The 23,470-nt window shown below is 33.1% G+C and overlaps 3 protein-coding genes across 31 annotated transcripts; 2 read left to right on the top strand and 1 right to left on the bottom strand.

Annotated features, from left to right (window-relative positions):
* Positions 1 to 344: 344 nt before the first annotated feature.
* On the top strand, positions 345 to 4,027 carry LOC107904926 (DEAD-box ATP-dependent RNA helicase 32). Of its 29 annotated transcripts, none has more exons than XM_041108157.1 (6): positions 369 to 552; positions 1,262 to 1,316; positions 1,424 to 1,457; positions 1,599 to 1,682; positions 3,119 to 3,270; positions 3,811 to 4,027. In XM_041108157.1, the coding sequence occupies exons 4-6, from the start codon at positions 1,660 to 1,662 to the stop codon at positions 3,936 to 3,938; spliced, it is 303 nt and encodes a 100-aa protein (XP_040964091.1). In that variant the 5' UTR covers positions 369 to 552; positions 1,262 to 1,316; positions 1,424 to 1,457; positions 1,599 to 1,659; the 3' UTR covers positions 3,939 to 4,027. The 29 variants fall into 29 exon arrangements, with proteins under 29 accessions (XP_040964082.1, XP_040964085.1, XP_016686957.2 ...); XM_016831462.2 differs by having other exon boundaries at positions 1,599 to 1,717; XM_041108156.1 differs by having other exon boundaries at positions 1,416 to 1,457.
* A 10,464-nt stretch (positions 4,028 to 14,491) lies between these two features.
* Positions 14,492 to 16,093, top strand: LOC107929366 (cysteine protease XCP1). The gene is made up of 3 exons (XM_016860768.2): positions 14,492 to 15,394; positions 15,506 to 15,646; positions 15,727 to 16,093. Exons 1-3 carry the CDS (start codon positions 14,513 to 14,515, stop codon positions 15,940 to 15,942), a joined length of 1,239 nt encoding a protein of 412 aa, XP_016716257.2. The 5' UTR covers positions 14,492 to 14,512; the 3' UTR covers positions 15,943 to 16,093.
* Positions 16,094 to 16,240: 147 nt separating this feature from the next.
* On the bottom strand, positions 16,241 to 23,125 carry LOC107920900 (exopolygalacturonase). Its single transcript, XM_041107870.1, has 7 exons — positions 22,928 to 23,125; positions 22,666 to 22,806; positions 22,418 to 22,594; positions 22,226 to 22,295; positions 16,945 to 17,164; positions 16,645 to 16,873; positions 16,241 to 16,548 (listed from the first exon to the last, which is right to left on the bottom strand). Exons 1-7 carry the CDS (start codon positions 23,123 to 23,125, stop codon positions 16,321 to 16,323), a joined length of 1,263 nt encoding a protein of 420 aa, XP_040963804.1. The 3' UTR covers positions 16,241 to 16,320.
* Positions 23,126 to 23,470: the final 345 nt, after the last annotated feature.

The raw sequence follows: 23,470 nt of genomic DNA, 5'->3' as shown, positions 1-23,470 counted from the left end.
GTCATTTTGCTGAAAATGAAATAGCGGCGTTTTTTTATAAAAACGCCACAAAAAACAAATCAATATATAAAAAATAAAATAAAAAATTTTTAGCATAGCAAAACGACGTCATTTTGTTCAAGATGAAATAGCGGCGTTTTTTAAAAACGCCGCAAAATTTAAATCAATTTATAAAAAACAAAATAAAATTTTTTTAGAATAGCAAAATGGGGTCATTTTGTTCAAAATAAAAAATTTTTTACGGCCTTTTTATGAAAAACGCAGCTAAAAGTAAGCAATAACAGTATTTTTTTAAAAAACGCCGAAAAAAAATAAAAAAATATTTTCCTTTAAAAAATTAGCACCATTTTATAAAATTTCCTTCCCACCGAAATCCTCAACCTTCCCCCCTAAAATCCCTAATTTCCCACCTCCAAGAAAAAATCCAAAAGCTTATTCAACTCTGTGTTTCATTCCAACTTGTTTGTTCTTCGTCTTAAAACTCTCAAATGGATAAAAGAGGTCCAAAATCAAAGAACCCAGAACCAGGAAATCAAGGAAACGATTATCTCTGTTTGTTCTTTGTTCTTCGTCTTGAAACTTGCATTATTTTTCCCACTCTTATTCAACTCTGAAATATTCCTTGTTTAGTGCATAATCTGTTTTTTTTCTTGACACTTTTAGCTCTGAATCTTTGACTAAATGGATGCGATTATCTCTAGTAAATATTACTTTCTTTCTTTTTTGCTTTATTAAAGCGAATAAATTTTGGGATTGTCAATTTATTAAAAGTTTCATATACCTAAGGATCCAATTATAGAGTTTGCCGAAGCACTTAGGTTTGAGACTAACCTGGATTTTACCGTCTTGCGGGATATTGCTTCAGGAAGAGATCTTAAGAAGTTCCTCTATGTATGTTGTTACTCTCTAGGGCAACTTTGCAGTTCATAAATTTGAATTTTGGATTTTTACAGTTTGCTTCTTGTAAGTAAAAATGATGTTTGATTTTTGTTTTTGGTTCCAAGGAAAAGAAAAAAATTACATCTTTTAGTGTTTATAATTAATATGTTTGATTTAAAGCTTGCTCCTTGAAGCATATCTGCCATGTGTGATGGCTACTCTGTAGCTATATGCCTGCCTTGTTCTGATTTTTTACCATGGTTAGTGTTGTATTCTAGTTCCTTATTTTATTTCATGGAAATGGAGCGCTTTATGCAAAATAGTCTCAAACATTTTATTCACTACTCATCTTCTAAAATGATGAGTGTTTATCCTTTTGCAGTATCGGAGTTTAGTGTGAGCTTCTTCAGCATCAGGATTTAACTAACCAGTTTGCTGTAAGTGATTAAATCTTTGCATGTCTTATTTGTCTTTTAGCCTTTCTTTGATAATCCTTCCAACTTATTGATAAACGGAGCCTGAAGTCTGTATATTAGAAATGCAGTCTACTGGATTGACAGAGGAACCTGTTACCAAAGGTAACTACGATGGTTATGTTTCTGACTTATGGCATGTGGTCTGAAGAAGGGGAAAGAAATTATGTTATCTACTGACAAATGTGAATATCATTTCAAGTTTGATTTATAGATGAGACAATTCCTTTATTTTATCTTACTCAGGTGAAATGTCACATGGTCGAATTATACAACAAGACACAAAGACTTCCAAGTCCTTCCATAAATGCATCAGCTCCTTTTAGAAAGGTGAGTATGAAGCAGAACTATCATAATGAAATAAGGTAATATTTGATCTCTGCTCTTTGGGAGAAGCAAAAATAGAGAAAACCAACATGATATACTCTCAAATTCTAACATTTTATTATAAATTACATGTAATTTAATGCTTAATGGTAATCGTGAACTTTGTTAACTGTGTGTCTTGCATTATTGGTTCATTCAAGCAATATATGTGTGAACTTGGTAAATGATTCTTACAAAAATTGAAGTGAAATTTTCATCCAAGTGAAAAATATCTAGAAATTAAGTACTTAATGAAAAATGTAAACAATTCATGCAAGTATGTGGCCACTGGACTTGCACCACAGCATGGAATTGGTTAATCGATTTAATTATTATTTATGTTTGTTAGTTGCATTATTCAACCTTCAATTAGTAGCTGTCTGTAAGATTTGAAAGGAAAAAAAGAAAGAAAGTAGTAGCTGTAAGCAGTAAGTAGGTATGAAAAAGTAAATTGTGTTTTATTGGGTGACTGGCTCACATGATTAAAGAAAAACTTTTTTATTTAAAAAAACTTTTTTTATTTTATATGTTAATATTTTTTTTAGTTTTAATTTGTACTATTTTATATGTTAATTATACATAATCAGTGAAGCTCAGTTCCTTTGTTTGAATTCTTATGCTTTAGGTAGATAAGGGTTTCTCTGTACTGCCTGAAAACATTTTGTACTTCAAATAATAATATGCCATATGAAAATAAAATATTTTACCAATAAAATAAAATAAAATAAAATAAAAACAAGAATCGAATATCAAAAAATTCGAACATAGAAGAAGTTTAATCAATTTGCTTGCAAAAACTCTTCAAGGTTTATCTCTTTTCATCTTCTTAATTAATTGTTAATCTTCCCAATGGCCGCCTACCAAAGAAAACGAAGTTTTGCCAATCAAACTAGGTATCTGTTTTCTTGGTTTTTTATATATATTCTTTTCTTTTGACAAAGAACTTGAGGTTTAATTAAATTTGACTAAAGACATGGGGTTGAACTAATTTGATTCTTGTTTTTTAATTTAATTTATTTTATTGGCAAGAAAGATAAAATATTTTATTTATCAAATAATCTAAAAGATTTTGAATTCTTATGCTTTAGGTAGATAAGAGTTGTTTTTTAATTGTTTTCTTAAATTATTTATGATTATATTAGTTGCAATAATGAAAAAATAATTTCATTTATGTACTAGTAGGTTAAATGGTAAATTCTTTTATATAGTTGCTTTGGCTCGTAAGCTTACCTGGTTATGTGGTAACTTGCACAGATTCTAGTTTTTCTTTTTCTGAGAATAGGTAGATCGTTTTACATTAGTCAATTATGTATGCCCTTGGGTAGTTTTACCTTAATGATTTGTTTTATTTGTACTCCATTACTTGAAATCAGTTTTTGAGCTGGTTTTCTTATTTTCAGGTCAGCAACACGGATCTTGAAGAAAAAAAAGCTGAAGATCAATGTTCATAGGCCTGTGGGGACAAGGGTTGTCTTTGATGAGGAAGGCAACACACAGGCTCCACTTGCTATGTTGGCTGGCAAGACGAGCGGCGATATACTGCTTGACCAAGGTATAATTATTCCTTCTGTTGGCCAATGTTGCTACGATTTTTTATGTTTCTTGAAATACCTGAGTCTGGCACCAATGTTGGAATCATGTTTGGACATGATGGGTATAGAGTTATGACCCTTCAGATTCATGGAAAAACTTGGAAAAATTGAATATATCAATGATCAATTTAATTATTATGGTGTTCTTTTTTCTGTGCCTTAGTTCTCTTTTATGCTATATAAGACATTTCTATATAGCGTTAAACAACAGTAGTGCTGCATGTTTCTGTTCTGTTTTTTGCAAATTAATACTATTGTTCCTTGTTAAAAAATTGAATAGTTTAGACAATCATTAGAAAGAATGCCTATTTGTGACACATGGAAGAGCTATGATTGAGATTGTTTGTTAGTATGGTTCAACCTGCTACTAAAGCTGCACATAATTGTTTGTTATATTTATTTTTTGAGCCTTAATGGCTATATATATTTTTTATTTTTAACATCTCTGTTGTTTGCCAAGTTTGTTGGTTTATCTGATCATTTGGTTTTGCATCCTTTAGATATTGAAGGTGTAGTGGAGGATTCAATCTCTTCAAGCTGGAAAAGCCAAGGCTTAGCGCTTCTTCAAGTAGAGTGTTATTTAATGTTGCATTCCATGGTCGTTTATCTTAGTCGGAACTTGAATTAGGTATTATTGAAATAGGGTTTTGTAGCTACCTTGTATACTAGCTTCTTTAACCATGATTGTTAATTATTACTTGTTTTGAACTTCTTTTATATTTGGCTGAGTTAATATAGATTATATGAGTTTGAACATAATATTTTAATTCTAAATTTAAATTCATTAATTTTTATATTTACCTTTAAAGTTAAAATTTTAATAGAAAATTTAATTTAATTAATTTTTTTATCCTTAAAAGTATATAGTTTAAAGTTTAAATATAAAAATAAAACAATATATAATATTTATCAAAGAAATAAATATTATTTAATTAAATTTGTTTTAGAAGTTATGTTTTTAGTGGCGTTTGTGAAAAAGCGTCGCTAAAAGTCGTTTTTATAGCGGTGTTTGTAATATAAGCGCCACTAAAAAAGTTATGACCTATAATGGCGTTTGTGGTAACAGCGCCGCTAAAGGTCATGGTCTTTAGCGGCGTTTGTAGGAATGCGCCGCTAAAGATCATGGTCTTTAGCGGCGCTTTTCCCACAAACGCCGCTAAAGGCCATGATCTTTAGCGGCGTTTATTTCTGAAAACGCTGCTAAAGTTAGTGACGCTTTCATTAGCGGCATTTTTTGCAGCGCTTTTGAAAGCGCCGCTAAAGGCCTAAAAAAGCGCCGCTAAAAACTTGTTTTGGTGTAGTGCAAATTCAATTTTCACGAGGTTAACAAAATCCTCACATGCTTTAGAGGAGGTTGAACCAAAAATTATATAATACGTACCTTTTCAAAACAACCAAGCCAATATATGCACATTAACAATTTATTGATTCAGTCTAAATCATAGGCAATAACACCTTTTACTCATGTTTATACCAATTCCATACTTACCAACAATTCCCTTATAACACATTTATCACTATACATAACAAGTGCTATTTACAATATGCTATCCACTTCACTAATGTATTTACCATTTCATTGGGTTGATTATCTTTTTAACACTACTAGTACGATTCCTTTACTTCGCATTGGGTTGATTACTTGTGTGTGTCAAATTATAGAGTACAAATTGAAAGGTTAAAATATACTTTGATCCTACTCTTAGTTTTATAAATTTAGACCCTCTACTTTTTGGATTTAAAAATTTAGGTCCAATTACTACCATGGTTAAAATTCTTCTATTAAATTCATTAATGTGATATTTTGAAATTTAAAAAAAAATCACTTGGTAATCATGTAACAATAAGAATAACATTGAAATGTTATATGGACCTTTTTCTTAAAAACATTCAGTCTAACTCGTCATGATAAAATAATGTTTTTTGTTGGAATATTGTTCCTAAGAAAAATTGATGTGAGTATTTTGTTTAAAATAGTTAACAATATTAAATATTTAGATTAACTAATGACATTATAAAAGTAGAAAAATTAAATTATGTACAAAAAAAAATAGAGTATATAGATTGTATCCCAAGTTTTAGCAGAGTATAAGGCTAAAACTGAAGTTTGATTATTGTCTTATAATATATATAAAAAAAAAGTAAGGTAAATCTAAAAGAAATAGAAAGCTATGTATTCATCTCTAAGACCTTTAGAGCATTTATATTATATATAATCAAGTAATATTTTAATAAAAAAATTAATGTATTAACTATTTTGACTAATTAATAACATTATAAAAGTATAGGGATCAAATTACATTAGAAATTAAAGTGTAGCAGTTAAAATCTAAATTTAGGCATAATAGAAGAATCTAAATTGAAATTTAATCATTTTTTCTAAAAGTACAAAAAAAAAGAGAGGGTATGATCGACACAAACCTAAAAGAAAAAGGAAACCTCATGTCGGTCTTTAAGACTCTTAGGGTATTCAAATTATATATAACAACGTAACGTTTTAATTGAAAAGTTAAGGATATTAACTAGTTGGACTAATTAACATTATAAAAATATAGGGACCAAGAAAGGTTAGTTCAACCAGAACTATTTCTTGCTTAGATTAATTAGAGTTTCATTATACTTAGGAGTTTCATTATTTGATTCAATACAACTCTTTCAGTTTCTTTCTTTGCAGGATGTCTCTCTTGTTTGTTTTAGAAGTTGTTTTCTTCTTGGTGTTCTTCTTGAAGATGTGGGAAGCTCTTCACCCTCCAATTTACTAGGGTTCAGCCTTAGGGGTTGGTTAAAACCATTTGTGATGCTTCTTGAAGATTCTTTTTCAAAGGGTTTCATAGGGCATCGCCTTTTCATCACCAGTCCTTTTCCATCTTCTCCATATCTTTATTAATCTTGACTATGTTTATTAGAACTTTTTTTCCCTAATGCTTTATCTTCTTGTTCGATTTCAAGTTTCAATATCCTAATTTTTCCATTCAAGTTGCTTAGTCGTTGAGATAGGGTTTTCTATTCGATTTGGTTTTCCCTTGCCTTGAACAACATAAAGTTGATCCTATTTGATGTGCCCCTACTGCCCTTGTAACCTCTCAGTATCCCTAAACTCATGCTTCATTAGTTTTCTTACTGAAAAATATTTCAAGTGTCTCAAAACTATTTTTTTCCTAGAAAATTTACATTGGTTAATTAGACAGAGGGGTGAATGATCTTATTTTGACCTTAAATTTTAATCCTATACTTTTTACACTAGATTACAATGAAAAGAAATTTCCAGCAAAAAAAAGTAAAAAAGTCATTAATTTAAAAAAAAAAATCAAAAAAGAAAATTTCTGTCATTGGAATTTAGTGCCCAAAGTTTTGAGATCTTAAATTCATTAATTGTGGAGGCATCCCACAAGATTCGTGATTTTAGCATGCCAGGAACATCAAGAATTGAAAATTGGAGTTGTTTCACAGTTTTTCGAGGTTTAGGCAAATCTGAATTTTTCTTTGATTCGTAGTCTTAGAATTTCTTTTCTTTTGTTTTTATTAATTCTTTGATGCTAACTAATGCATCCTATTTTCCATGTGTTAGTAGAATGAAGAAGTTGTACTTTTCCTACCTCCGTGCGACTTAATTCAATTGGTGTGGCTTAATTGTTGCTAGCAAACGACCTCCCTTAATTTTAGAAATATTTGGAACTTCGAGGATTAACAAGTTTTGGATTATTATTATTAGTGCTAACCCCTTTTTGGAGTTAATGACGAGGTTCACTTTGTTTGAGTATTTTAGTTTTCAGGATGATTCATATAGGTTTCGAACATATCAAATTGAGCTGACAATGAGAATGAGGCGAATCAACCCATAATCACTTTGGAAAATGTTTTGGGTCAGTGCAATAAAAATACTCGTGATCTAAATGAGCTAAGAGATGAGCTTGAAAAGAAGTTTCATAATGTTGATTCTTGGCTTGGCAATCTTACACTTGAGATCCGTACTATGCAGCGCACTATGAAGGATCCATTTAGTGTTCTATCTAATCAATTGTGTAATTCATCTCATTCAAATAAAATTGGATGAACTATTGAATTTTCTCCTCATAGTTGTTGCAATACTTGTATTAATATTTTTGATGATACGACTACTAATAATCATATTATATAGACTTCTTTGGTAAAACCGAAGTTTTTTATCCCTACTTTTTAGAGTAAATAGGATTCGAATGCTTATTATGATTAGAAACAATGAAGACCCCAATTAAACCAATAAAGGACTTGGGTTAAGACAAGTTCAAGTTCATTAGGTGGAATGGTTAATTGGGCTCCTCTTAATAGATCAACAAAGTCTTGAAAGAAAGCAACAAGTCCACGAAGACCCCGACTGCTAACACTCTTCGGAGTATTTTATTTTACAAGGTTCAATTCCTATTTTTATTCAAAAGATTCTTTTTACTTAATTTCGTTCAAGATTTTAGGGGAATTTATTCTCACTACAAGTTGTCAAAGTTTCCTTCTTGGAAGGTCAATTAGAGTCATTGATTTTGTCGGAAAATCTTTCTTGGAAGGTTCGATTGGAAGATTATCCATCTATCCATCTCCATTAGTTTATTTATTCCATATCATACCTTATTTTGATTTTTTTATTTATACTTTCTTATTTTCTTCAAAAACATTGTTATTCTTCTTCTATTCTCTTTTATTATTCGTTTTAGGCTTTTTGCTTGTTGCCCAAAACATTAGGATTTGGTTTAGAATCATTGAGCCAAATCGAGCTTTCTCCTTTGAAATAACTTTGAATCATTTTGAAACTTTTAAGATCTGTATAGACGTTACCCTCGCATCAACTATATTCTTCAATTCATTGTTTCTCTAATGGGTTATGCTCACTTAATACTCTAAATGGTGAGGTTTACTAAGGCTTCATGACAACTTAAGAGAATGGTGCAAGGAAGAAAGAGAACGACAAGCTTCTCTAATTTCTTTCTCTTAGCCGATGGTTGAAAAAAAAAAGGAAGAACAATGACAATGTTCTTCGCTGGTTCTCATTTTGCTCCATAATGCTCCACTTGCATAATCCAATGGTCAATATTGATTCTTGCAAATTTAGTGGCAATCCAATAGATGACGATTAACCTCACATGCACCTAATCATATATATATATATATACACGCACTATAAGTTTAAAAAAAAAATCTACGTGGCATAGTTTATAAATTCCAACTGTCACAATAATAATTTACTACATGTAACTATTAATTATATTTAAAGACATTGCAAGTGAATTAAGAAATAATATCATAAAATATTTTAAAATTAAATATATTTAATTTTTATTTTAAATAATATAAAATCAAGATAGCATATATATTATATACCATATATCAAATATATTAAAAATTTAGAATCGCAACATGTTTGGTAGTACAAAATCGTAACATAATTACATCATAATTTCTTATGCCATATTCGTATGATAAAATTAATTTCTAAACAAGTAACAAAAATAAAAACTAAAATCAGATCATCATATGTATTATGTTAATCTAAAAAGTAGTTGATAATACAACTACTAATAAAAATAAAAATAAAAATAAATAATATTTGTTGGCTTATTTCCTCTTTAATATTTAATATATGCTCCTTATCATCATTATTAGTCATTGACTGAGTTCATTATCTGAATTTGAATATGCATCATTAAAATTACCAATATCTCCTTTCATCTACTCTTTGAAGTATGGAGGTGAAAGTATTTTTTAGAACAATAAATGTCTTCTCAACTATATTTCGAAACCTCAAATATCTCAAATTAAGCTGTCTACTGTGCTTGTGTCTGACACCAATTTTTGAAATGGTATCATATTTAACGATATGGTACAAGAAAATCTTTTCTATTTGCATAATTAACATCTACCTTATAATATTTGGATTCATAATTCAAATAGTTTGTATTTTTAATTATAAAACTTATATAAACTTAATTTGGAAAGACTTTTACTAGGTTATATTCCCTTTTGTAATATGTCAACTAAGTAAAAATATATAAAAAATTATAATATATAACATTTATAAAAAAAATTACAAATTATCCAAAACTTTCATAACACTTTTTATAAATAATATAATAAGTCATTTTTTTATAAATAAGTTATAATAAAAATTGTAATAAATATATTATTTTTATAATATATAGCATGAACACAGAAATAATATTATATGTCCATATTTCTTGGGCATAACCCTTTTTTATAAATTATGACACTCTTATAACATGTAAATTATTTTTTATAATAAATTTTTTGATCATAATTTTATAGTTTTTTGGTATTTAAATAACATAATTTTTTTATAACTTTATAAACATACAAATTATTTTTATAATATATTTTTTTAGGATTTATAATATAAATATTTTTTTGCCTTAACCATCCCAATTCTCACCTTCTCTTAAGAATTGAAAAGTGTAATTGGGTTGCTGAAATTACGTCTAATTCAACAGGGCTCACAAATTAAATGATTACCCAAATATATCACACTTATGTAATTACAAATAATTACACTCAAATCCTTTTTTTCTTCTTTTTTGGAAAACCATTTTTAAAAAAATCAATATTTAAATATTGAGAACAATAAACATGAGAGAAAATAAAGATCTTTAAAAAAGATCACTTTTAAGTTTAAGAATCAATGTATTTTAAAGTCAATACTAGAGTTTTCATAAACAATTAAATGTATTTTTAAAAAACGAGTAGATTAATCTCTATACCCTAGATGAGTGAGTAAAACAATTTCTACATTAAAATTGTACCATTAAATGTTCGTTTTAGTGTTTATATTTAATGTATAATAACAAATTTAGCCCTCGATCATATTTATTCAATTTTTCCCGACTATATTATTGGAAGTGAATTATAAATTTTTTAAACTAATAAAGCTAAAGGGTAAAAAATGCCTTAGAAACAAATTAAAAAAATAATTAATCCTTTTTAAAATTTTAAAATTATTTTTTTAAAATTATAAAAATTATAAACAAAATTGATTAAAAATTTTATAGAAATTTTAAAATTATAATTTTTTATTAAAATGATTTTTATTAAAAATTGGTAAAAAAAGTTATAAAATTTATTGGGAAACATTTATTTTAATATTTTTAGTGTATTTGGTGTATTATATTTTTAATTTTTTATATAAAAATAAAATTAAAAAATTTAATACTGGCCAAACCCAGGTTGTTGCATTTTTATCTGAGCCAGGCTTGGGCAAAAATTTAGGCCCATTTTTCGAGTTGGGTCAAGCTAGGACCTAGCAATTAGGTCTAAAATTTTATTAGGACCCAACCCGGCCCATGAAAAACTCTAGTGCCAATGCCACCAAGAATAGATGACACAGGTCAATCCTAATTATATGTTGGAGATTGAAGATCACCATGCTTTTCAAAAATCATATAACCATTAGACCAAAAAAATCTATGGTACTTTTAGAAATTTAATCTCAATTTATTCTTTAAAAAATCAATTTTAACAGGTTGGTATTGTTATTTTTAATAAAAATTTTATAATTGTAAACTTTTTATAACTTTTTTTTTTTATAAATTTTGTTTATAAATTTTATTATTTTTTAATAATTTTTAAAATTTAGAACAGTTTAATTGGTTTTTTTTTAATTTGTTACTAAGTTTTTTTTGACCATTTAGAGTTATTTGTTTCAAAATCCTCTAGTTTACTTTTAATAAATGAGTAGGGATCAAATTGAATAAATGTGTAAAGGTTGCGGGCTAAATTTATTATTATACCTTATATATAGACACCAAAACAAACATTTAATGATTCAATTTTAACGAGGGGCTGTTTTGCTCACTCATCTAACTTAAAAAGACTAATTTATCCATTTTTTAGTAGAGGGGCTAAAATGCAATTTCAGAGTATAATACAAAAGAATTTTGTAATACTTTTACCTTTAAGAAGTCATCACTTTTCTTCTCTTTAAAATACTTTAGTAACTCATTTTTTAAAAAATTCAAATCTTTGCTTTATTGGTGACCTTGCTAACTTTCAAGTTGGTTGCTGGCTACAACTTCTTCAATAATATTTTTTGATTATTTTCTTGTTTTTTATTTTAGTTCACAATATCGTGGTTTTTGTCTATGTTTTCAAAGTTTTATTTTGTCCACACTTTCGTAATTTTTGTTTTGTCCTTTTTACTTTCTCTGAAAGTAGTAGTGATTTTAGTTTTTAGTTCTTAGTCATATTTCTAGCGTATGTATGAGATTTGCCAATAAAATGGTGTTGCCAAATATATTAGGAACTATTCTCGGAGAGCCTTATTATGATAGAGCACAATGATGGTGCTTGGAAAATTGAAATATGAGATAAGGTGGAAAATAAGTCATCTGAGACTTGATTTTTTATGCATCACTAATGTGGAGGATCTCTTGGGGCTCTTAGTAATGGTTTTTTGGTTGATTGTAGTTTATTGTCTGGTAGGGATGATGGCGAAGCTAGGATGCAATTTTCAATGGTTTGATCAAGGTAATGCATCTACGATTTGGTCAAGGATGCAATTTCTCCTTTTTGAGGATTATTTTGTAGACATAGTATTATGGCATTAGTTTGTAGTGTCTTATTTATCATTTGTATTATATGTCATATCTTTATATTCTTATAGTTCATGGTTCTTATTAATTAAAGTATTTCTTTTTAAATATTCTCAAATTTTTAAAAATATTTTTCCTAAAACAAACAGATGTTAATACAAGAGGAAGCAACTCATACTACCCAGTTAGTAGTGGTATTTTAATTTGGCATAATTTGGCCCTTCAACTTTCTCTCTCTCTCTCTCTCTATATATATATATATAAAGGTCATTTTAGCTCGTAATTTTTCGTACTTTTTAGCCTTTAAACTTGCGTTATTTGTGAAATCACTCAAAAATGGATGAAAATTTTAACTTTTGTTAACTTTGTCAACGTGGCATTGCCATGTGGATACCATGTCAATAAACAATTAAGTTATTAAAATTTTAAAAATTAAAAATTATTAAAATTATAAAAATATGTTGAATTTTTTAAAAAATAATTCATTGTTGATGTGGCATATGCGTGATTTGTCATATGGACGCCATGTTAGCAAAATTAACAAATGTTAACTTTTTCAATCATTTTAAAGTGATTTGACAAACAATACAAATTTAAGAGTTAAAAATGCAAAAACTTAAATAGAGGACTAAAATGATTTTTTTCTATAAAATTAGAGGTCAAATAAATCATTACTCTGTTATGGTGTTTTAAGACAAGGATAAGAATATTGGGTGAGACATGGACAAATATTGGTTTATTTAACTGGGTTACATATACGTTGCATTTAATTTTATGTATTTAATTGTCAATTAATTTTAAATAATGTATTTTATTATTATAATTATTTTTTTAATTTTTTGTTTAAATTATTAAAAATAATTAAAATATATTAACTTATTTAATAATTCAAATATAATAAAAAGAAATTTTCAAATACCATATTAAAGATTGATATTTACAAGGTGCATCAGATTTTTGTATTATGAGTAGAGGTGCTCATGGGCCGGGCGGCCCGACGGCCCGCCCGAAATATGGGAGGGTTTGGGTAAAAATATAGGCCCGAAATATGGGCTTAGGCAAAAAATGAGGCCCGTTTAGAAAACGGGCCGGGCCTCGAGCACCACTTTTTTGACCCGGGCTGGCCCCGGCCCGATATAATAAATATATTTATTTTTAAATTTTTTTTAAATTTAAAATATTTTTAAAATACTTTTTTATTATTTTTTAATTTTAAAATATTTTAAAATACATTTTTTAAAATTTTTAAAATAAATTTTTTGTATTTATTAAAAAATGGGCGGGCTGGGCCGGGCCCGAGCTTATGATTTTTTTCTCGGGCCGAGCCTGGACAAAATTTCAGGCCCATATTTCGGGCCAGGCCGAAATTTTTTATGGGCCCGACCCGGCCCGGCCCATGAGCACCTCTAATTATGAGGGACTATGTAAGTGACTAGTGGGATTGTGAAACGAAAATGCTACGAGGACTTGTGAAGCAATTTTACATATTGACTTGGAATTCTAAACGTTATGGGGAAAATCCAAAAATCCACTCTAGGTTTCCCTTAGTAGTATGTAACGTGACTAAAAAAATCAAATTTCGATTTGTATAAATAATAAAAAATTTTAATATATATTGTAAAATAAACTCTTTATTATTCAAAAAATAATAGTGATAAAGAAGAAATTACAAGAAAATAAATTTCATCGAAAAACCTAAATTCTCAAACGGTGACATTTAAAAAACTTGCAATCCTTGACTTTCCAAATGAGCCAATTTAGCTAGACTATCAGCTTACTGATTCTCTTCTTTAGGCATGTAACAAATATTCCAATGGTGAGTCTGAGATAATAATTGAAGAATCCTTCTAATCAGAGTTGAATTGGACCGACACATTATCAAAACTTCAATCAATAATATGTCTTACAATTCAACTTCAAACACTGAACAACTCCCTAAAAACCTATTAAAACCAATGAGTTTACAGGGAGTATCCAAATTTTATTTTTTAATAGTGAATGAATTGACTATAATAATTTGTAAATAATATATAATTAATATGTGGGAAAAATAATATCAAGTAAAAATTAATAATATATATTAAGTAATTTTTACTTCAATTACAATTATTTTAACTAAACTTTTTTAAGTAACAAATATAAACAAAATATAATTATTTTTAAGTGTGTAATTATCACAATTTCTATTAAATTATAATTCTTAATAAATGTAAATTCTATTTTATAGTTTTTTTGTTAACAATTTTAGATTAAATATTATAATTATTTTTAAATTTGAATTTAGTAATATGATACGTAAGTATAAATTGTTTCCAAACTCGAGCTTTCATGTATATTGAAGATTATAGATATTATAATAGAAATATAAATTGGGTAAAATAATTTATAAAGAAAATTCAATTTCAAAGGAAGATGGGGTTGCTGAATGGATTTGGACATTTATTTCGAAAATGTGCAAAAACTATGAACAGTTGGGAGGCATGTTTTAAACAAACAAATAATGAAGGCGCTGTCGTGAGGTATTGAATTTGTGATGGTTAGAGTGTGCACGCAAATCAATACTGCTTGTTGACAACATTTAATTTAATGAAAACATTATAACGTCCAATCCCTTGGACGAAACTTATAAAACTTGATGAGCTATGCTTCAATCGAAAGCCTGTCAAATGACTCAATCGTAAAGCCTCAATTTTCCACTCCCATTTTTTCTTCACTTCAAAGCAACATACCATCTGCTACTATAAATCTCCACACAACAATCCCACCCTCACATTCACTCACTGTTACATACTACGCCATACAACAAAAAGAAGAAATGGTTGTATCCTTTCTTTCCAAACTCTCCATTCTAACATTTACTGCTTCAGTTTTAGTAGTTTCAGCTCTGGCTCATGATTTCTCCATTGTGGGTTATTCGCCTGAGGATTTGAGTTCCAGGGATAAACTTATTGAGCTCTTTGAATCATGGGTATCCAAGCATGCCAAATTCTATGAATCCTTTGAAGAGAAGCTGCTGAGGTTCGAGGTTTTCAAGGATAACTTGAAGCATATCGACAAGAGGAACAAGGAAATCAGCAGTTACTGGCTTGGGTTGAACGAGTTTGCTGATTTGACCCACGAAGAGTTCAAGAACAAGTATTTAGGACTCAAACCAGAGGTTTTCAAAAAGAACCGATCACCACCAGAAGAGTTCACTTTCAGAAACGACGTTGATTTGCCCAAGTCCGTCGATTGGAGACAGAAAGGAGCTGTTACGCCAGTCAAGAATCAGCGTTCTTGCGGTAGCTGTTGGGCTTTCTCAGCAGTGGCGGCTGTGGAGGGCATAAACAAGATTGTAACGGGGAACTTAACTTCCTTGTCCGAACAAGAGCTGATTGATTGCGATACAAGTTTCAACAATGGTTGCAATGGAGGTCTGATGGATTATGCATTCGAGTTCATTGTCGCCAATGGTGGACTTCACAAAGAGGAAGACTACCCGTACCTTATGGAGCAAGGTACCTGTGAAGAAAAGAAGGTATAGAATAGATACATGCATAATCATATATCATTTTCATGAAAGCTACACCCTGAATTATTTTGTAAGAAAAAGGCTTATTTGATTAATCATTCTATGGTTTCTCTTCAGGAGGAAATGGATGTGGTGACGATTAGTGGTTACAAAGACGTGCCAGAAAATGATGAGAAAAGTCTATTGAAAGCATTGGCTCATCAACCCCTAAGTGTAGCCATTGAGGCTTCTGGCAGAGATTTCCAATTCTATAGTGGGGTAAGCTTGTTTTCCCATAATTTATTATCATAGAATTTGTTAACACATTGGTAGCTCGTAATTTAAATCTGAGTTTACAGGGAGTATTCAACGGGCCATGTGGAACTGATCTAGACCATGGAGTAGCAGCAGTTGGGTATGGAACATGGAAAGGTTCAGATTACATCATTGTAAAGAATTCGTGGGGACCAAAATGGGGAGAAAAAGGGTACATAAGGATGAAGAGGAACACTGGAAAACCCGAGGGTCTCTGTGGTATCAATAAAATGGCTTCTTACCCTATGAAAAACAAGTGAAGAGCTCTAACCTCAACATATGGGTTCAACCAAAATGTGTTTTTTTCATTTTATCTTTTTTCCAGACTTGCTTGTATTGATAAAATTTGTTGGCCCTTCTTCGGCCATGTTCCTTGGTTAATAAAATTATAAAAATGGCTCACTCTTTCAATTTCGCTTCAACAAATTGAAGCAAAATGCCTCTGGATTATAATTTTTCTCCAATAATTAACAGTAACCAAGATTCAGCATCCAAGTTCACTTGTATCAAACTATCCAGGCAGGGATAGCTAGCATTAATCAACTTCACAAACTGCATATATATACGCGCTACATATATTTGCTAATTTACTGCAGGGTTACTTCAAAATATATATCAAAATTGCCTTAACATGAAAGCTAAGCACATGGTGGTGGGATTTGGGAGCCAATGTATTTAGCCCTAACATTTTTACAAGTGGAAGTGACTTGTTTCTCCCCAGTTGCCAGCTCCAAGTGAACATCTTCAAGGTAAATATCCTGGCAAGGAATCCCTTTGCTACATTCTAGTGCTACTGCCACTGCAGATAACGACATGCCCTTTATTTTCTTGAAATAAATGTCACTCAGTTTCACTTGAGATGGTCCCTGCACTCAACTCATTAGGTACCATTTCTTTTTTAGGTCAGTTTCTTTGCAGATATTTTAGAAAGTGTAGGTAGTTTCATAATCTGGAGAGTTTACCATTGGTGTGCAAGATGCAAATGGACAATATGCTTGATCGATAATAATTGGATTGGTCACGTTTTCCATGTTAATGTTTTCGAATGTCATGTTGGTTGCTGCGCTTCTGCCAGGCGAGTTGGCCCATGTTTTGATCCTAATGCCATTTGAGGTCCCTATCATGGTGCAATCTCTAACCACCAAACCACTTACATCACCTTCATCCTTGTATCTTCCGAGACTTCCGACGCTGTTAACAAGCACTCAACAAAATTAACATTTCTTTAGTTTTGTATATTGAAGCAGAAACTAATGGAGTACCTGATGCCATGACCCGGTCCGCAGCTGATGCTTGTTATGGTGACTTGAGAATTCCCTTGACCTATTGAGATGCAATCATCACCTGTACCTATAAGTGATCGCGAAAAGTAGACACTGGAGCTCCGCTGAATGTGGATACCATCAGTGTTAGGGCTATCTGCTGGTGCTGAAATCTTGATTTTGCTGCCCTTGAAGTTCTTGCATTCGACAAGGGCCATATGTTGAAAGCTGGACTGCAATGCAACATGGAGCCAAAAGCTTGCTACTGTCGAGACCAGCAGCTATCGAGCTCAGCTCATTTTGCTTGGTGCGCACGAATGGTTTTTGAACCGAATGAAGCAACCAACTTTGCTGCTTTGTTTTGATGTAATTTGGTTCAGTTCAACTTTAGTTTGTTTGTAATGCTAGTTAAACTTAAGTTAGTGACAAGATCTTTTGATGTAATGGCTGATTGGTCAGCTATGTTTGATTATTTTTGGCTAGTGATTAGGTTTGTATTAGTTGGGGCAGTTAAATACATTAGGTAACTGTCAATGTACAATGTAACTCTTTTATATATTTCAAGTTGAATGAAAAATGATGTATGTTCAGTCACAACATTGCTGAGTATTTTGATTTTTGACCAAATTTTTGCTTTGCTTTGCCTCGATTCTTCTTGCTTCAGTCTTACAAACACTAAGTTGCAACTTTGTTTTGATTTTTGCTGCTGCCATTGTTCCAACAAATGGTATCATGAGCCCGAGTCTTTGAGGGGCCTTTGTATGCAATCTGTTGTGTTCGAATCAAAACCAACAGCAAGTTCAAAATTTGGTAAGATTGAAGCATTTAAAATCAGTTTAGCAGAATGAGTTTCACTCCACCACCTCCACCAGTGTTCACTGGAGAAAACTATCACATTTGGATAGTTAAAATGAAGACTTATCTCCAGGCACATGATCTTTGGAGTGTGATCGAGAATGATGCTGAACCACCTCCATTGAGAGCCAATCCCACCATTGCACAGATGAGGCAACATACTGAGGAGCGAGCCAAGAAGCATAAGGCTATGGCCTGCTTGCAAAATGGAGTCTCTGATGTGATATTTACTCGCATCATGGCCTGTGACTCACCTAAGCAGGCTTGGGAGAAGCTGAAGGAGGAGTTCATGGGGACTGATAAGACAAGGCAACAGCAAGTAATCAACCTCAGGAGAGACTTTGAAAATTTGAGGATGAAGGAGTCTGAGACCATCAAGCAGTACTCAGACAGGATAATGGCCATTGTCAACAGCATTAGGCTTCTGGGAGTGGACTTCACAGAGAGCAGAGTTGTTGAAAAGGTTATTACAACTCTCCCTGAGAAATTTGAGTCTAAAATCTCTTCACTTGAGGACTCGAGGGACTTATCAGCCATTTCATTGTCTGAGCTGATAAATTCCCTATATGCACTTGAGCAAAGGAGGGCAAATAGGTAGGAGGAGAATCCTGAAGCTGCTTTCCAGGCTAAAGCCAGTGAAGGCTCGAGTGTGAGTGTAAAAGGCAAGAAGCCTTGGCACAATAGAAGGGTTAAGTCAGGAAGAGATGAAGCAAAAAGGGTGTTCCCACCATGTGTTCATTGCAAGAAGACAACACATTCAGAAAAGTATTGCTGGTTTAGGCCAGATATTCAGTGTAGAAAATGCAAACAGTTTGGCCATGTGGAGAAGGTGTGCAAGGGCAAACCAAGGGAGGCTACTCTGCAACAAGCTAGACCTGCTGAGGACATTCAAGCTCAGGAGGAGCAAGTGTTCACAGCAACTTGTTTTGTTGGCACAACCAAGGCCAACAATGATTGGCTACTAGACAGTGGCTGCTCACACCATATGGCAGCAGATGAGAAGCTGTTCAAAAGCCTAGACAGAAGCTTCCACTCGAGGATTAGAATTGGAGATGGTAGGCTGATTGAGGCTAAAGGCAAGGGCAGTGTGTTGATTAGCACTGGTTCAGGTAACAAGCTGATCTCAGATGTGTTTTTTGTACCTGACTTAGACCAGAATTTGCTTAGTGTAGGCCAAATAGTTGAAAAGGGCTATACATTGGTTTTTAAGGATGGTTGCTGTATTGTTCAAGACATGAATGGTCTGGAGTTAGTCACAGTCTCTATGACTGATAGGTGCTTCATGCTGGATGTTAGCCAAATAGAAAGAAAGGCATACACCAGCCTTGTTGAAAGCACTGACTTGTGGCATAGGAGACTAGGCCATGCAAATTTTAGATCCATCGATCTGTTACATAGGCTGAATCTGGTTGATGACATTTCAAAAATTGAAGCTAGTGGGAATGTTTGTGAGGTTTGTCAGCTTGGTAAGCAGGCTAGACTGCCTTTTCCTGCTGACAGTGCTTGGAGAGCTCAAGACAAGCTCGAATTGGTGCACTCTGATGTTTGTGGCCCTATGAGAACACCTTCAATCAGTGAGAACAGGTACTTTGCCTTGTTTATAGATGATTTAACAAGGTTGTGCTGGGTCTACTTCTTGAAGCAAAAGTCAGAAGTGTTTGAAGCCTTCTGCAAATTCAAGGCTTATGCTGAAAATCAGTCAGGCTGCAAAATTAGAGCCTTGAGGACTGACAATGGATCTGAATATGTGTCTGAGAGATTTCAGAAGCTTTGTGACAGTGCTGGGATTCACCATCAGCTCACAACAGTCTATACTCCTCAACAGAATGGAGTCTGTGAGAGAAAGAATAGGACTGTACTGAACATGGCCAGGTGCCTCTTGTTTCAAGGCAAGCTTCCAAGTCAGTTTTGGGCTGAGACAGTCAACACCTCAGTGTATCTGCTCAACAGACTGCCAACTAGAGCAGTCAAGGATAAGACTCCTTTTGAGGCTTGGCATGGAGTCAAACCTGTGGTAACACACTTAAAAGTGTTTGGCTGTGTATGTTATGCACTTATTCCAGTAGAGAAAAGGACCAAGCTTGAGAGCAGAGCAACTCCAGGAATCTTTGTTGGCTACAGCAGCAACAAGAAGGGCTATAGGGTGTATGATCCTACAGCAAAGAAGGTTTTAGTCAGCAGGGATGTTAAGTTTGATGAGGAAAAGGTGTGGAATTGGAATGGTGTTGTGGCTGACTTGTCTGAATTGGACCAGTTAGACTTGGTTGCTGAACCTGCAGAAGAAGGACCAAGTAATGATGCTGTCGATGATATACCAGTGAGGGGCACCAGAACTTTGGTTGATGTTTATCAGAGGTGCAATGTTGCTGTGATTGAGCCCTCAGATTTTGAAGAGGCTGCTAAAAATAGAAGCTGGATGAAAGCTATGGAAGCTGAGTTGGAAATGATCAACAAAAATCAGACTTGGGAGTTGGTGAGCAGACCAGAACACAAGAGGGTCATAGGAGTTAAATGGGTGTATCGGGCCAAGTACAATGCTGATGGCTCACTGAACAAGCACAAGGCCAGGCTTGTGGTGAAGGGCTATAGTCAGCAGTATGGTGTTGACTACCTAGAAACTTTTGCTCCAGTGGCAAGACTGGATACAATTAAACTGCTGTTTGCTTTAGCAGCTCAGAAGCAGTGGAGAGTTCACCAATTGGATGTCAAATCAGCATTCCTGAATGGTTTTCTCAAGGAGGAGATCTTCATCGAGCAACCTGAAGGTTTTGAAGTTGTTGGACATGAAGACAAAGTGTATAAGTTGAGAAAGGCCCTCTATGGCCTGAAACAGGCACCAAGGGCCTGGTATGATAGAGTTGATGCCTACCTGACCAAACTTGGATTTGTAAAGAGCCTTAGTGAGCCTACTCTATATGTTAAAAGGTCAGAACATGAAACCTTGCTGATAGTCTCCTTGTATGTGGATGATTTGCTTGTGACAGGGAGCAAAATCGAGCTCAGTGATCAGTTCAAGGTCCAAATGCAGCAAGTGTTTGAGATGACAGATTTGGGGATCATGACTTACTTCCTTGGCATGGAAGTGCACCAATCTGATCGAGGTATCTTCATCAGCCAACACTCATTTTCTTTGAAGATCCTAGACAAATTTTGCATGCATAACTGTAAAGCAGTCAGCACACCTGTGGCTCAAGGAGAAAAGCTGACTAGCAGTGGTGATCAGCAGAGGGTTGATGAGAGGCACTATCGAAGCCTAGTTGGTTGTCTGTTGTATTTAACAGCAACCAGGCCAGATATCATGTTTGGTGTCAGCCTGTTATCGAGATTTATGCATTGTTGCAATGAGGCACATTTGAAAGCAGCAAAGAGGATCCTTAGATACATCAAGGGCACTGCTAGTTTTGGTGTAATGTTTGAAAGTCAGAACCAACTGAAACTAGAAGGCTACTCTGACAGCGACTGGGCAGGATCTCTCGATGACATGAAGAGTACCTCTGGATACTTCTTCACACTTGGATCGGGCATGTTTTGCTGGAGTTCTAAGAAGCAACAAACTGTTGCTCAGTCCACAGCTGAAGCAGAGTACATTGCTGCAGCAGGAGCAGTTAATCAGGCCATTTGGCTAAGAAAGCTGCTTTATGACCTTAATGAAACTCAAGATGAAGCAACTGAAATCTGGGTGGACAATCAATCTGCAGTTGCAATAGCCAAGAACCCTGTGTTCCATGGCAAGACTAAGCATTTTAAGATCAAATTGCATTTTGTTAGAGAGGCTGAACAAGCAAAGGAAGTCAGCCTTGTGCATTGCAGCTCAGGAGCACAATTGGCTGACATAATGACCAAGCCCTTAGGGGCTGCTCGATTTGAATCTTTGAGAAGTGCAATTGGAATGTGTTGCATACAGTCCAAGGAGGAGTGTTGAAAGCTGGACTGCAATGCAACATGGAGCCAAAAGCTTGCTACTGTCGAGACCAGCAGCTATTGAGCTCAGCTCATTTTGCTTGGTGCGCACGAATGGTTTTTGAACCGAATGAAGCAACCAACTTTGCTGCTTTGTTTTGATGTAATTTGGTTCAGTTCAACTTTAGTTTGTTTGTAATGCTAGTTAAACTTAAGTTAGTGACAAGATCTTTTGATGTAATGGCTGATTGGTCAGCTATGTTTGATTATTTTTGGCTAGTGATTAGGTTTGTATTAGTTGGGGCAGTTAAATACATTAGGTAACTGTCAATGTACAATGTAACTCTTTTATATATTTCAAGTTGAATGAAAAATGATGTATGTTCAGTCACAACATTGCTGAGTATTTTGATTTTTGACCAAATTTTTGCTTTGCTTTGCCTCGATTCTTCTTGCTTCAGTCTTGCAAACACTAAGTTGCAACTTTGTTTTGATTTTTGCTGCTGCCATTGTTCCAACACCATATGGAAGAACTTGCTGTTTACTGATGTTATGCCTCTTACAATCGTCCGATTCATCGCCAAAAACTTCACATTCTGTTGAAAAAGAACTTTTTCTTCATCGGTTTTGTAGGCTAATTCGAAGCTTTGGGGAAAAAGATTGTTGATAACGTGGACAATTGCAAACATAGTTGATGAGCTAAATGAAAGAAACATACAGTTGGAAGAAGTTTGCAATTGAAGTCTGTGGAGCAGCTATTGTAAGGCCAAGCTTTGGCACCCTGACCATCAAAGGTCCCTCCTCCAGTCAAGGTTAGCCCTTCTATCCATCGAAATTCAACCCAACCAGCACCATCTCCGTATTTAAACAAGTTTGTTGTTGCCTTGAGATAACCCTGGAAGCTTCTTTCTCATTCATGGTAAAAAAAAATAAGAGTGGAAAATGCAGAAAAGGGTAGAAGAATACCTTCATATGGACTATTATTTTAGATACATTTTCGCAGGGGCCTGCAAATTTAAGTGGACCAACCAAATATGTGCCTTTAGGAATCATAATGTCTACCTCACCAGTAGCCTGACATGCTTTGTTCCATGCTGATAGGAAGGCCTGGAAACTTGAATGTAACAAGTTAAACAAAATTATAAATGGGAAAAATAAAATAACATACCAAGTATTGAAGATGATATGCAGGTGTTTGAATAGAGAAAGAAAGAGAAGGAAACAAAACTTTGGTATCATCAGTGAGTCCATCGGCTTGAGCACCAAATGTCTTGACATTAAAGAAATGAGAGGTCCTTTGGTTGTTATATGGTAGCAGTTGGGCATATTGAGATCCTAAACCTGTTGTTGCTGCTCCTGCAGGAACACCAGCGAAGCTAAAGGAAGAAAAGAGCAAGAGTAATTTGAAGGGGATTTCAAGGCTCATGTTAATGCAGAATGTGTTATGTCCTTGCTGTTGAACACTGCAGTTGAGTAAAGAGGCAACTAGGTTGGTTTGAAGTCACCATAACTGCCGTTAACTCCCTACCACTACTTCTCAACTTATTACCCTTAACCTTTTTGATCAATATCCAACCCTAGAATTTGCTCCGTTAACTCCTAGTTTAAATTCATTCTAGGACTTAAATTCCTCCGCCACTTCAAGTGGACAATATCTGTCTTGCTCGCATGAGTTTTTTTAACAACATATCATAGAGTTAATTGAAGTAATCATGTAGATTTTTCAGACAAAATTTGCCAATATTTTGCTTAGGGTGTAAATTCATAACTA

The sequence above is a fragment of the Gossypium hirsutum genome, chromosome D12 (assembly GCF_007990345.1).
Source record: "Gossypium hirsutum isolate 1008001.06 chromosome D12, Gossypium_hirsutum_v2.1, whole genome shotgun sequence".
NCBI classification, from domain to species: Eukaryota; Viridiplantae; Streptophyta; class Magnoliopsida; order Malvales; family Malvaceae; genus Gossypium; species Gossypium hirsutum.
Note: the sequence above shows the minus strand (reverse complement) of the source record. Positions and strands in the feature narration are given on the sequence as shown.

Excerpts from the sequence above, each read along its gene's own strand:
- LOC107929366 (XM_016860768.2), top strand. The coding sequence starts at position 14,513 with ATGAGCTATGCTTCAATCGAAAGCCTGTCAAATGACTCAATCGTAAAG. Across the intron at positions 15,395-15,505 it reads GTACCTGTGAAGAAAAGAAG|GAGGAAATGGATGTGGTGAC; the intron begins GTATAGAATAGA and ends GTTTCTCTTCAG. Across the intron at positions 15,647-15,726 it reads ATTTCCAATTCTATAGTGGG|GGAGTATTCAACGGGCCATG; the intron begins GTAAGCTTGTTT and ends CTGAGTTTACAG.
- LOC107904926 (XM_016831457.2), top strand. The coding sequence starts at position 1,611 with ATGGTCGAATTATACAACAAGACACAAAGACTTCCAAGTCCTTCCATA. Across the intron at positions 1,718-3,118 it reads AACTATCATAATGAAATAAG|GTCAGCAACACGGATCTTGA; the intron begins GTAATATTTGAT and ends TCTTATTTTCAG. Across the intron at positions 3,271-3,810 it reads CGATATACTGCTTGACCAAG|ATATTGAAGGTGTAGTGGAG; the intron begins GTATAATTATTC and ends TGCATCCTTTAG.
- LOC107920900 (XM_041107870.1), bottom strand. The coding sequence starts at position 23,125 with ATGAGCCTTGAAATCCCCTTCAAATTACTCTTGCTCTTTTCTTCCTTT. Across the intron at positions 16,874-16,944 it reads GGACCGGGTCATGGCATCAG|CGTCGGAAGTCTCGGAAGAT; the intron begins GTACTCCATTAG and ends GCTTGTTAACAG. Across the intron at positions 16,549-16,644 it reads TTGCATCTTGCACACCAATG|GGACCATCTCAAGTGAAACT; the intron begins GTAAACTCTCCA and ends AGTTGAGTGCAG.